General features: G+C 47.0%; 1 protein-coding gene, 2 non-coding genes and 2 pseudogenes across 3 annotated transcripts in view; 4 read left to right on the top strand and 1 right to left on the bottom strand.

Annotated features, from left to right (window-relative positions):
* The first annotated feature begins 103 nt into the window (after positions 1-103).
* Positions 104-1,479, top strand: LOC114926189 (cytochrome c oxidase subunit 2-like; annotated as a pseudogene).
* A 5,168-nt stretch (positions 1,480-6,647) lies between these two features.
* On the top strand, positions 6,648-6,721 carry TRNAF-GAA (transfer RNA phenylalanine (anticodon GAA)). Its single transcript has one exon. It is a non-coding gene; the product is annotated as a tRNA-Phe (tRNA).
* A 263-nt stretch (positions 6,722-6,984) lies between these two features.
* On the top strand, positions 6,985-7,059 carry TRNAP-UGG (transfer RNA proline (anticodon UGG)). The gene has a single exon. It is a non-coding gene; the product is annotated as a tRNA-Pro (tRNA).
* A 2,480-nt stretch (positions 7,060-9,539) lies between these two features.
* LOC140183380 (uncharacterized) lies at positions 9,540-10,478 on the bottom strand (annotated as a pseudogene).
* LOC114926182 (NADH dehydrogenase [ubiquinone] iron-sulfur protein 2) overlaps positions 9,786-12,318 on the top strand; it is a 5,075-nt gene continuing 2,542 nt past the window's right edge. Inside the window, exon 1 of the mRNA XM_072231806.1 lies at positions 9,786-11,357. Within this exon, the coding sequence (XP_072087907.1) occupies positions 10,895-11,357 (463 nt within the window). The 5' untranslated portion in view covers positions 9,786-10,894. The remainder of the gene's footprint in view (positions 11,358-12,318) is intronic.

The following is a 12,318-nucleotide window of genomic DNA, read 5'->3' as shown; positions in this document are numbered from 1 at the left end:
TCAACAACCAAGCACATTTCACAAGAGTTCTTCACTACTCCTACAGGCTTGACGGAGTTCAGAGTTCAGTCTGTCTGGAGGGAATTATTTTAGATCAATCACTATGTTTAACAACGTTCGACGCATCTCTTTATTTGATGAGAAGAGTCTTAACTCAACTTCGAGTGATACAGCTTCTATGTGGAATGATTTTCCATCGGTCCCTTCTGACCTGCCACCCTTACCAGCCGACTCGGTTCCATCTGTCCCCTCATTACCTTCCATAGCAAGTGATGTTGAGGTGGAGCAGCCGGCTCCTTCTAATTATAATTACGAGACTCATGGTATTGATGAGGATCAGTCCGGACAGTGAACGTATAGTAGAGCTTCAATCTGATATACACGATAAATTGGGAGAGTTGATGACTAACAAGAGTGACCAAGACGTTCTGAGTGCGGCCGAAGCTTTACATGGCGAAAGCAACAATATCCCTTTTCTGGAGCACCTGTTAGATGATTTGATGCAGCGCTATATCAAGAGACATATATCGATTTACATACATTTTTTTCTTTCATTCTGATTTTTTTCGTTCACGATTTGTTCGCGCTTTATGATTTACTATCACCATCCGCAAGGATTGTTATGAACTACTATCGAGATTCTTCGACCATATTTCCTAGTATCATCCCGATGTTCATTGCTATACCATCATTTGCTCTGTTATACTCAATGGACGAGGTAGTAGTAGATCCAGCCATTACTATCAAAGCTATTGGACATCAATGGTATCGGACTTATGAGTATTCAGACTATAACAGTTCCGATGAACAGTCACTCACTTTTGACAGTTATACGATTCCAGAAGATGATCTAGAATTGGTCAATCACGTTTATTAGAAGTGGACAATAGAGTGGTTGTACCAGCCAAAACTCATCTACGTATTATTGTAACACCTGCTGATGTACCTCATAGTTGGGCTGTACCTTCCTTAGGTGTCAAATGTGATGCTGTACCTGGTCGTTTAAATCAGATCTCTATTTCGGTACAACGAGAAGGGGTTTACTATGGTCAGTGCAGTGAGATTTGTGAACTAATCATGCCTTTACGCCTATCGTCGTAGAAGCTGTTCCTAGTAAAGATTATGGTTCTCGGGTATCCAATCAATTAATCCCACAAACAACAGGGGAAGCTTAAGCGAAAATGAAAGAGTAGGGTGAGGGATAAGGGGGAAGCCACTAAATGGAAGGCTTCGCTCGCTCTAAGGCTCGTTTAGTAGACAGCGAGTGGAGTGCATAAGCCCCTTTAGAGTTAGAGATAGGGGCGAGTACTACACGAGCTCGTAAGTCAAGTACGGAACGAGCGGAGGAGAGCGACCTCATCTTGCTTGCTTCTGGCGAAGCTTCTAGAAGGCCACCACTTCATAGGAGCGATAGCGAAGCCGTATAAAGGCAAACAGCTCGTATAGCTCGCAATAGCGAGCCTACTTTTAGCTTTTTTTTTACTTTACCGCGGGACCTTAACAAGGAAAGTCAAGAATATCATCAGTAAGAGGGGTTGCTATTGAATCCGCTTCTCGAGTATGCAAGGCCTTTTTTCGTCTTTTTCGGCCTGTTGGTACTTGTCGAATTGAAACTCGATACGATAATAAGAAGATTCGCCAACATTACCCATTTTTTTAGTGGATTCGGGCCGGGGTAAGTACGTGATTTCAAATTGCATCTTATAAGCATATGATCCTCCTTTTACTGTTAAAGTACCATCTCCGCCTTTGCTATCTATGCTTCCTGGTCGCTAGACTCATTCTTCTACTTGACTTCCAGCTACTCTGCTCTGAGCTTAAGAAAGGTTCAAAAGTAGCTTTGGTTGCCGCTAAAATCGGATGTGATTTTTGTAGTGGTGAATTCCAGAACAGGTAAATTCCCCTCTCCTTTCGGAACTCTCTTCTCTAGGGATTCCAATTCTATTTCTATTGACTCTTCCATGGGTGTTTTGTATTGCTACAACAAAAAAAGTTTTGGTAACTTACTTACAGATTGTATCTTAAATAAAAGAAACATCAACATCCTTTAAGCTAAGACTAAGGATGGGGGGAACACTACCGATCCCGAGACAGACGACGAAGCTACATCGATTACAAAAAAATCTGAGTCAGTGGTGGCAGACCCTTTCCCGGCCCCTACAATCAAGCAACCTCACCAATGTGAATGAAAGAAAGGAACCCCATACATCTCGACAAGTTCGTGCCTCTTTAGGATTTTAAGTGCGAACTAAAACCTCTTTTGAATTCTTATTCCGACTCCGAAGTCCGGATATTTGGTTGCTTTCTACTCGACCCATGTGGTTCGGCTTGTTGCGCCACCTCACTTAACCAAACATATCCGATAAGAAGTTCTACCAGATCTACAGCACTTGCTGCTTCATGCCCGTTGCATCTGACTCTGCTGGTTCACCTTCTAAACAGGTATCCGCACCTGATACACATCCTTCTCCTGTAGCTTCTTCTTTTTCCTATATTGTGGTGGCTTATTCAGCGAGCTGGAGCTCCTACAGTTCCCGCCCCAGCTTCAACTCTAGCTCCCTTCGGCCTCGAAGATCATCAGGTTCCATCAAAAGTTTCTATCTCACTCTGTTAATAGGTTTTTTACTTCTGCATGTTGGGAATCAAAATAGAATAAGATTTTCTACTTTATAAGTGATCAACTAGGTTTTGAATCCCTCGCTTACACTCTTTTGGGCTAGGTTCAGTTGGAGGTCGTACATTTCACCAGAGAAAAAGGGGGGGGATTTTCATACTGAAATCGATTCACCCGAAAAGGAAGCAAGGCTTCCATTCCGCGAGGAGCGAATAGATTATTATTGCGGTTTAAAGCACACTCTAATATCATAAGGACCGAACTCATCGGATCAGAAAGAGATGGCCAGTCCCTTCCTAATGCGAAAGAGCTTTATTCCGGTACTTCACACCCAAAGCAAAGCTGCACGGAATAGGGCCTTACTTGTCCCGGTCCGGGAAGAGGTTAAGGTATTGTGGTTCCTCCCACATATCTTTCAACAAGGCATCCTAAGAACAAACCCTTACAAACCTCTTAGAGATGAGAGGCCTGTTGGAATTCATCATGCCCATTTGATATTTCATTTAGTCATCCCACCTAAAAGCACTCTTTCCAGATCAGTATGACAAGGCAGCACCCATTGGAAAACCTTGATCCAGAACCAAAATTGGGTTATCCTAATAACCACCTCCCCTCCTTCTCGCGGGGGATGTGCCACATCTTGGATGTAGGAGTGACGACCCGTGGTCCAATCTAGTAAAGAGATTGGGTGCCAGTGGTCTGTCTGAGGACGGGTTCAACAAGCTCTTTCTTTTCTTTGAAAAGATGGTTCCATGGATCGGGTTTTCATTTCAGAAGCTGCTAGAATGCATGTTAAGTCAGTCAAGGGGTCTTAGATCATGACGATTCTTAGAAAAGGGAAAAAATATGATTTTTCAGGACATATCTTAAAGTCCTAAAGGATTGAAAAGAAGAGTGAGCGACGAGTGGTTCAATCCGGAATGAAAGTGAGAGACCACTAGCGGAAAGAGTTTTCTAAAACACTAGGGTTTCTTGCATAAGATTTAGCGAGAAGTCCGACTAATCAAAGGAGTCTGAGCGTCGGTTCGCAGCCCTAACCGTGCGATTTCAGGGCATCTTTTCAAGTATTCATCTAAACTAAATGCTGGTGTCGGGTATCATCTCGATCCATTGGCAGCAGAAAAGAGTGATAGCTAGCTTAATTCTATAGGTTCAAAACTAGAGAAGTCTTCCTTCCAAGTAAGGATTGAAGATCATATGCTTACACAATCTCCCAAAAAAGAGGGTCTTTCCTGGCGACCTTACCCACACTTGGTAATTGAGGAGTCAAATCATTCTTTTTCTCTGATGCCTTAATCCTTTTAGTGTATCGGCATTTCGGTTGTAGCAGTTGTAGCTCTTCCTCTTCTCTTGTAGCTTGAGTGCTTGTTGTTGTTGTTTAACGTCTTTCGATTCAAAAGCAATCCTGCCAGCTAGTGTACCTCCTGACTGTCCGCTGCATTCGAAATGAAAAAGAATAGAAGTTCCTCGTCCCCCGAAATTGGATAGGGATTGGCCTTTCCTTATTACTTATTATAAAGTAGTTAGGAGGCCAAGTACGTTATCGGGGCATCTAAGACAATCAAAACAACCGCCCTAATGGCTTTTTTCACCCATGGGCAGCTAGTTGAGGCCAATCAACCCGAAAGGGAGGTCGAGAAGGAGGGTCGAGCACAAACCGTAGGCCAACAGTGGATGGACGACAACCAACCAGAACGGATGATCGATGAAGATTGTTTAGAACCTTCGGGGAGTTCTCCGCACAAAGGAAATATATGAAACACTACCTAAGCAAACCAAACCGCTACGCTCCTGCACCTATCGGTACAGTGGCTTGACGCTCCTGGAATCATCAAAGCGGGAAGGTACGTAGCTACCCACCCTGGTTGGGAGAGTAGCGGATCGAGGAAGACACCAATCCCCTTCTTCCTTCCTTACAATATTACGGCATGGAACTCTCTATCCTCTCCCTAGAGTCGAGAGACAACTTTCCTCTCGCTTCTACGACTCCACTCTTACCCTTAGCTTTCGGTCGAGCTAGGCATCACTTCCTATCACTCTTAGTTGAAGGAGAGCGTAGGAAGCAAAAGACCTGTTTTGAGTTCTGAGTTGAATAAGGCAGGGATAGGTGAATTTTGAGATCAGAATAGGTCTTCGATCCGTTCATTCTGTCTTCAGGGCATACTTAAGTATAAAGAAAGAAGAAAGGAGGGAAGCTCATTCCGGCGGGTACTCCAAGTCCCTTAACTTATTCGTGGAACAGAGGAAGATAGTTATAGGTATTCGGACAGATAACGAAGAGTTAGGCGGGACCACTAGAGATGCTCCTATACTAAAGGCTATCGGAAAAGCAAGAAAGATAGGGGTGTCAAAACACTTCTTAAAAAGAGAGGGACAAGCTAGCCGTAGGCTATTAACCAGGAAGTGGCCGAAGCTTCCATTACAGAAGTTGATGGGCGGGCCTTTTCATTTTCACCTAAAGGGGTTCAGGCATTATGAGTGCAGCTCCACTAGTCTAGCTGGTAAAGTCTTTTGGCCTAGGACCTGGGTTCTCATCCCGCCTTTTCGCGGGAATGGGATCTTATGCCAGGATCTGTGATTGAACGCAAAGATTCTAATAGAAGACGTGAGAAAAAAAATGTAATATATGGAATCTTTTTTGATAGACTGGACTCTTCTGTAGGTTAGGAGGTTCTTTTTCTTTCGTTTAGCCGGCCTCCCTTAGGAGTGGGAAATCGATGAAATGAGCAAGTTGCTCCATCGAGAACGCGTTTTCGACTTAACTTACTTAACCAGAATACCTGGAATGACCCATAGGAGAAGGCTACGGGGCATCGTTCACGTACTGATTCATAGCGCTTCCCCTTTCTAGTCAATAAAGAGTGTATGTGATGTTGGATCTTGTATCCGGGCCTGCAGACAGGCAGGAGATCCTATCCTCACTCCTCATATAGCTATATGAGTGACTACGTACATGGATGTACTCTTTCTGCTAGTTAAAGTTTATGCCTTTTTCCGACCTCCGTTCTGGTACCTCATAGCTATGCGCAGAGTGACTTCGTACCTTCTCTTCTAGTTTAAGCCTTTTGGTATGTTAGTCATGCGTGAAGCTGAGACTTGCTCCTTAGCACAAGTACTAAGCAAGCCCCTAAAGGCCTTCGCGTTAGTAAGCTAGCTTTGTAAGCTAAGCAAGCCAGGGTCTCCGGGCACTATGGTAGGACGTGGATCGATCATGACGAAAATGGACTTCTCCTTAATGGTTTAGAAGAGTCCCCTTCTTCTGTGAGCCAGTTCCCCGGGCTTTCTCCCTTCTCGACCAGACGAAGGAGATATGAATTCCATTCAGGCGGGTAAGGGCTTTACTCTGTGTTCTCTCCAGGTCGCCTTTGCATTGGCGAAGACTGGAAAAGTTCATCATTCAGTGGTGGGGTCGGTCTTCATAGAAAAGAGGGCGTCGCCCAACGAGTGGCAGATTTTGATGGAGTCTCGCTCATAGATAGAGGAAGAGTACGCGCGCTAGCGCGCTACGGCTTACGCAGTTGATCGGATCAGATAGCCCTTTGGGCAACCAACCGCACATCAAATTCCGATCAATTGGAGGTCTGGCTGAGTGGCTTAAGGCATTGGTTTGCTAAATCTACATACAAGAAGATTGTATCATGGGTTCGAATCCCATTTCCTCCGGCACGGAAGTGGAACGGGCGGGCGAAATTACGTGAGAGAAAGAACCTAACCTCTTGGTGTTGGTGGAGTCCCCCGGAGGACAGAATAGCACTACTTAGTTACTAGGAGCGGGGAGCCCGTTGCGCGTTGTGGCCTATCTTCTTTTTAGAAGCAAGCTCCCCCGTTTCTTGAAGGCCTGGGCGGCTCTCGGTTCTTGAGCATGTTGGGAGAGGGGATTAGGCGGCAGTTGAAAGAGCTGCTCGAAAGCTTGCAATACTAAACAAGCGAAAAAAGCCCTTTCTTGTTATTAGTAAAGGGCTTTTCCCTAACTAGTAAAGTGGTAAGTAAGGTAGGGCGCTATTCGATGAAGAAAACAGACTTTAGGAAAGTGGTTCAGGTAGCTCAGCTGGTTAGAGCAAAGGACTGAAAATCCTTGTGTCAGTGGTTCGAATCCACTTCTAAGCGGGCTTTGGGTCCAAAGGACAGGTAGCCGGGAGCGAGCCGGATTTTCAAAAATGAAAGTGAATGAAAGAGGAAGCCAAAATGTGAGCGCTCCTGCACTATACGGCTTTTTGGCGGTAGGGTTGGGGTGGCTTGCTGGAGGCAGATTTTCTAAAAAAAGCGGTTGATTACTCGGATTGGTTCTCGCGTCCCTGTGCCCAAAAGGATGGGCGAGTTCGGTTCGAGTCTTCATCGATCGGGTGGATCTATATGCGGAGGGGGTGAGACGAGGTGTAGCGCAGTCTGGTCAGCGCATCTGTTTTGGGTACAGAGGGCCATAGGTTCGAATCCTGTCACCTTGATGTGAGGTAGTAAACACCTAAAGAGCACCCATCCACCCGTAAACTTTCGCTCTTTTAGAAAGAAAAAAAATGGACCGCCCTTGATCTGATCTGGGCGGGATCTAAAGCAGCATTTCTTCCGAATGTTTCGGGGGCAGGCCTTAGGTTCAATTCTTTCTTGCCTATAGTCATGACTATAGGCTTCAGAAGAGAAGAAAAAACTTTTTCTAAAGAAAGAAGTAGTATCTAATTCACGTAAGAAAAGAGAATCAGTCTGCATGCTTAACAGCCTTCCCTGTCTGAATCCCTTTGTAAATGTAAAAAAAAGGGGGCTCCCTCATGGTCTTGGGGGCTATGAGCAAGAACCACATTCCTTAAAGAAAGTATACCCGAAAGCACTTTCTCTAGAATGGGTCAATCAATCAGTAAGTTGCTGACATTGAAGAGATTCAAGTCGATGCTTCAACTAAGACTCCTACATGAACTTTCTGTCTGGAGGGAATCAATGTTTCTCAGTGAATGATGATGCAAGGTATATCTGATTGGAGTGTTCTTTTTATCTTAGGATTTTTGGTCTATTTTATACGAACAAGCAATGGTATGATTAAATACTTGCTTGATCGTGAAGATGTAAAATCTTTGAAAATTGGGGTGTGGGGAGTACCCATGACTAAGGAAAGACGTGTTTCAATGTTTCATTTTTTTTCCCCCTTTTTTTACTCTATTTTTCATTTCTATTGATTGGTATGGATTTCAATCTCTTTCTTGTCAAACTCCAATCCATCCTTCTCACCAAATCTCTCCACTTTCTTTTTAGTAGGCTCGGGTGGTGTGGTGGAGGGCTGGTTATAGCTGTAGTTTTGACTATTTTGGATCCCGAGCTGGCTAAGATGATGGCTCCAGGGGGAGAGGAGGGTGGAAGCGGTGCCAGCTCTTCGAAGCAACCGTCTTTTGACCTGAACGTGCCACCTGGCGGAAGGGACGAGTTGTCTTCCGTTATGTATGAGCTATCAGAAGTTGAGAGAAGGATTCAACAGGCGGAGACCGGGATTCAACAAAGCTTGCTTGAGATTGAAGGCTTGAATGAATCAAGGGTCCAAGTTCTTCAAGCCAGTCAAGAAGCGAGGGAAGGGCCGAGAGATCAACCCGCGCCTTAGCACAAGCACTAAGTAAGCCCCCCCTCACATAGAAGAAGGGGATGGGTGGAGGAGATAAAGGAGAGCCCTAATCCCCTAAAATCCCTCATTAGGGATGTAAGATGAGTCCGCCGCTTTCTTTCATAACAGAGCCGGGAATAACGGCTGGCATAGAAGTATCTCGCACGCAAGGAGATGCATTTCTGGTACAGGACAAGCTCTTAGGGAATAATCTCTTTCTTATTTCTTCCTTTTTTCCCATGACGACTAGGAACGGGCAATTCCAAAATTTCACTTCGAATTTCGGACCTCAACATCCAGCTGCTCATGGTGTTTCACGATCAGTATTGGAAATGAACGGAGAAGTGGTGGAACGTGCGGAACCGCATATTGGATTACTCCAGTGCGGCACGAAGCCGCTGACGCCGAGTCGGCTCCTATGCCGCTAGCTATGCCCTGCTTGGTCCCCCGGCACGGTGAAGGTCCCGTAGCGCGTCATGAGCACCGGGCTAAGGGCGGTTGAGCAACTCAAGCGAACCGCCCTACCTTACTACAACATAAGGACAGAAGGGAGAGGGTTGTGAAGGTGGCCTCGTTATCCACACCTCCGGTCAGATGAATGGAGGCCCTTAGACAAATGGCCGACCCGGGTTTTCATGAGCGTTGGCGGGTCCTGGAGTGCCTGTCAAGGGCGCTAGCGCATACCCCGGGGTGATCATCACCACCTGCACCTCACATCTCGGCACAGCGGAACGTGTAACCCGCCTGCTGTCTCATTCAACTACATTTGTTCCTGTAATCCATAGCCTAACAGAACGCAGCAGCGAGGGAAAACCCGCCCATACAGCCAGCGGGGAGGATGGCACTACTGGCAAAGACCGTCCGGCGAAAACGCCGCAGGCGCGAAGCGTGGTAGGCCTGTGCCGGGGGAGCATAGCATAGGTAGGAAAGGGAGCCCGGACGGTGGAAGAGCCTGGGGGCCGGGTCATTTGACGGAAATGGAAGGATTTTCCCCTATTAGATTAGAGAAGGCCCTCCGAAGGGAAGTGCATTAATTCTTGGAAAAAGAGGGAGCGAGCCTATAAAAAAAAAAATGAAAGTGAATTCAATGAATAGATAGAGTCAACGGTACGACAGACAGCGCTGCCTACACGCGAATTAGCTTCCGAGGTCGAGCAGTCTCAATTTCACTACAGGATTTGCGAATGAATGCTGGGCCGGGCCACCTCGAATGGCGTGAGCCGCATGCGGGGAGACCCGCACGTACGGTTTTTAGGGGGATCTGGTCGAAAGACCGGCCGGCGCCCACCCGACTAGAGGGACTGAGAAATTAATAGAGTACAAAACTTATCTTCAAGCTTTACCTTATTCTGATCGTTTAGAGGGCGATCGCGGACTCACTGAATGAAGTCCTCCGTTTCTTTCGGAGTGCTGACCCGCAGCGAGGCAGAGATGACTTAGTTACATAAGGAATATGGCGACGACAACAGCATGTCGTAGAAGGAGATAACAGGCGGAGCCAACGATCCGCTAAGACTAACGTATCTACAACTCCATCCCCGAGTGGCAGTCAAACGGAGGCGTGAATGCAAGATGCCAGCGGAATGATCGGCCGGACAGAGGCTAGGGCTGCTTCCTTCCCACCGCGTCCTTCCTAGCCTAGTGTGTCGGAGATATAAAGCGAGTGCACCGGAAAAGAACGGGAACTGGGTCGATCTATTCTATGGCGAAGCATCCGAAGCATAACTGCACACTCACACGATCTTTGCCGAGAGATAGGAGCATTCGGTGGAACCGGTGAACTACACTTGCTTCTGGATAGATGTGTGGGACAGAGGGCTCGTGGTACCAGCTGCCCAACCAGCCTCCTCTGCTTTGAGAACCGTGTGAACGGAGAGTGGGCAGAAGGGAAGGAGGTCCTCATACGGAGTCGCACACGCACACTTACTTGAGCAGTGCGGAAGACTGGGGAATGGGTTGAGTAAACTCCCCTGGGGCCGGAAAAATAACAGACGAAGCTTTACTTAGATAGGGCTTTGATTGGTCTTTTTTTTCTTAGTGATTGAAAAGGGGGGCGCCTGGTTATGTTACAAAAAGGGAAGGCAGAGGTAGTCCTTCGAATGGCAAACGAAGGGCTAAATAGCGCCAGTGATTCTCTGAGCCGGTCTGGATTTTCTACGCCTCGGGAAACAGGTCGAGATAGATGACAGCACCCTTTTCCTCTCTTCCTTACCGGGAGGGCAATCTTATGGCCTTCACCTCCCGCCCGGCCCGGAAATAGAACCCAGCCCCCTTCTGATCCATTCATTTCTGCAAGCAGGGAGGGGGGATCCAGAGCTAAGCCTCCCGTCTATTGCATAACCTAAAAAAGCTATAAGCAAAGTACCAGAGGTGCGCTTCGCCCGGTGACTAAGAAAGAAATTGGTTTGCGCTTTGAAGTGATGAGGTCGCAAAGAGGGGGGCTCCTATTGAAAGGCTTTCCCTCCCTAAAAAGGCGACCAGCTTTCAATACTAGTTGTTACGCTGCCATTTTTCCAATATCATTGAATAGCATGGCCTGCCTGGGGCTAAGGTAACTCAAGTGGGAGAGCCGTGTTATGGGTGACCTTATTGCACGGTTCAGAGAGCACTTGTGTATGTGATGCAAGTGAACGTGTACGAAAAAGCTGTATCTAGGGTGAGTTCTTCGTTCCGTCGTCGACCCTATCTATGTTTCTACGATGGCCCAAGAACACGCTCATTCTTCAGCCGTAGAGAGACTTTTGAATTGCGAGGTACCATTACGAGCTCAATATATACGAGTGTTATTCCGTGAAATAACTCGAATTTCAAATCATTCACTTGCTTTAACTACTCATGCTATGGATGTGGGAGCATCAACTCCGTTCCTGTGGGCTTTTGAGGAGCGGGAGAAATTGTTGGAATTCTATGAAAGAGTCTCGGGAGCCAGGATGCATGCCAGTTTCATACGACCAGGTGGAGTGGCACAAGATCTGCCTCTTGGCTTATGTCGAGATATTGATTCCTTCACACAACAATTTGCTTCTCGTATCGACGAATTAGAAGAGATGTCAACCGGCAACCGTATCTGGAAACAACGATTAGTGGATATTGGTACTGTCACTGCACAGCAAGCAAAGGATTGGGGATTCAGTGGTGTAATGTTAAGAGGTCGTGCGACATGAAGACATTGATAGCAATATGGGGGGAGTTCCCATCAGGCAACAACGGTTCTGCCTGACCCTACTTAAGCATGCATATTCTGTCAGCGAAGACTTGGTGTGAAGCCTTGGAGCTTACGTTAGAAGAGCAAAAGGCCCGGGGCTAGGGTGAGCTGAGGGGGGACAGCGTAAGTGAGCGAATGTGTGTAAGCCCAGTCAAACATGACTGTTCTAGGCGGGGCGGGCCACCCACCTTCGAATGGTGTTGGTCCTACGGACCGTGAACGGATTCGCCTCTGGCCTCTGGGCACGTCGGAACCGCATGAGTTCACCGGGGTGGAGCACAGTCCGCAAAAATCGGCATAGGTTAGGTGCTATTGATGGAACATGGTAAGCCTATCTTTCTCCATATGGAAGTGCTGCGGGCACATAGAGATGTGGGAAGAGGAAGTCTCAAAAAGCGAAGGCCGAGCTGTAGGTCACGTGACCTGCACCGAGTTGGTGGCTGACTGGGCTTTTTCCTTGATCAAAGCAGATCAGCTCGCCGCCTTCTTGTTATCAAAAAGCAGTCCAATCCTGCGAATCGGGCGGGCGGAACGTCGAATGAAATAGGTGGCCGGGTTCTCTTTTTACAACCCTTTTGATATGATAGGCCCGGCCACCTTCCCCTATCCCTTATGTTTAGGAGCGGGATCCGCCCAAGAACGACCACTCCTGTGGTGGTACGGACTCCGCGAACGTCCCGCGCCCCCTTTACTAATAAAGGAAAGAAAGCCTCAACCAGAACAAAATTCCTTTTGCGTGCGGATGTAGCTAAGTGTCTGACTCTATTGGTCATAGTTCCCTGCAGTTGTGACCAGTGCTCGTTTGCGCGCGCGTGAACCAACCCAACAAACAAGGAAAGGATGCCCCGATAGCATCTGAGAATGATTCGAGCCGTATGAAGGGAAACTATCACGTACAGTTTTTGTTTTTTTTGGGGG

The sequence above is a fragment of the Arachis hypogaea genome, unplaced genomic scaffold (genome assembly GCF_003086295.3).
Source record: "Arachis hypogaea cultivar Tifrunner unplaced genomic scaffold, arahy.Tifrunner.gnm2.J5K5 arahy.Tifrunner.gnm2.scaffold_22, whole genome shotgun sequence".
In the NCBI taxonomy this organism is placed as follows: domain Eukaryota; kingdom Viridiplantae; phylum Streptophyta; class Magnoliopsida; order Fabales; family Fabaceae; genus Arachis; species Arachis hypogaea.
The sequence above is the reverse complement of the archived record's forward strand: the minus strand, read 5'-3'. Positions and strand labels throughout refer to the sequence as shown.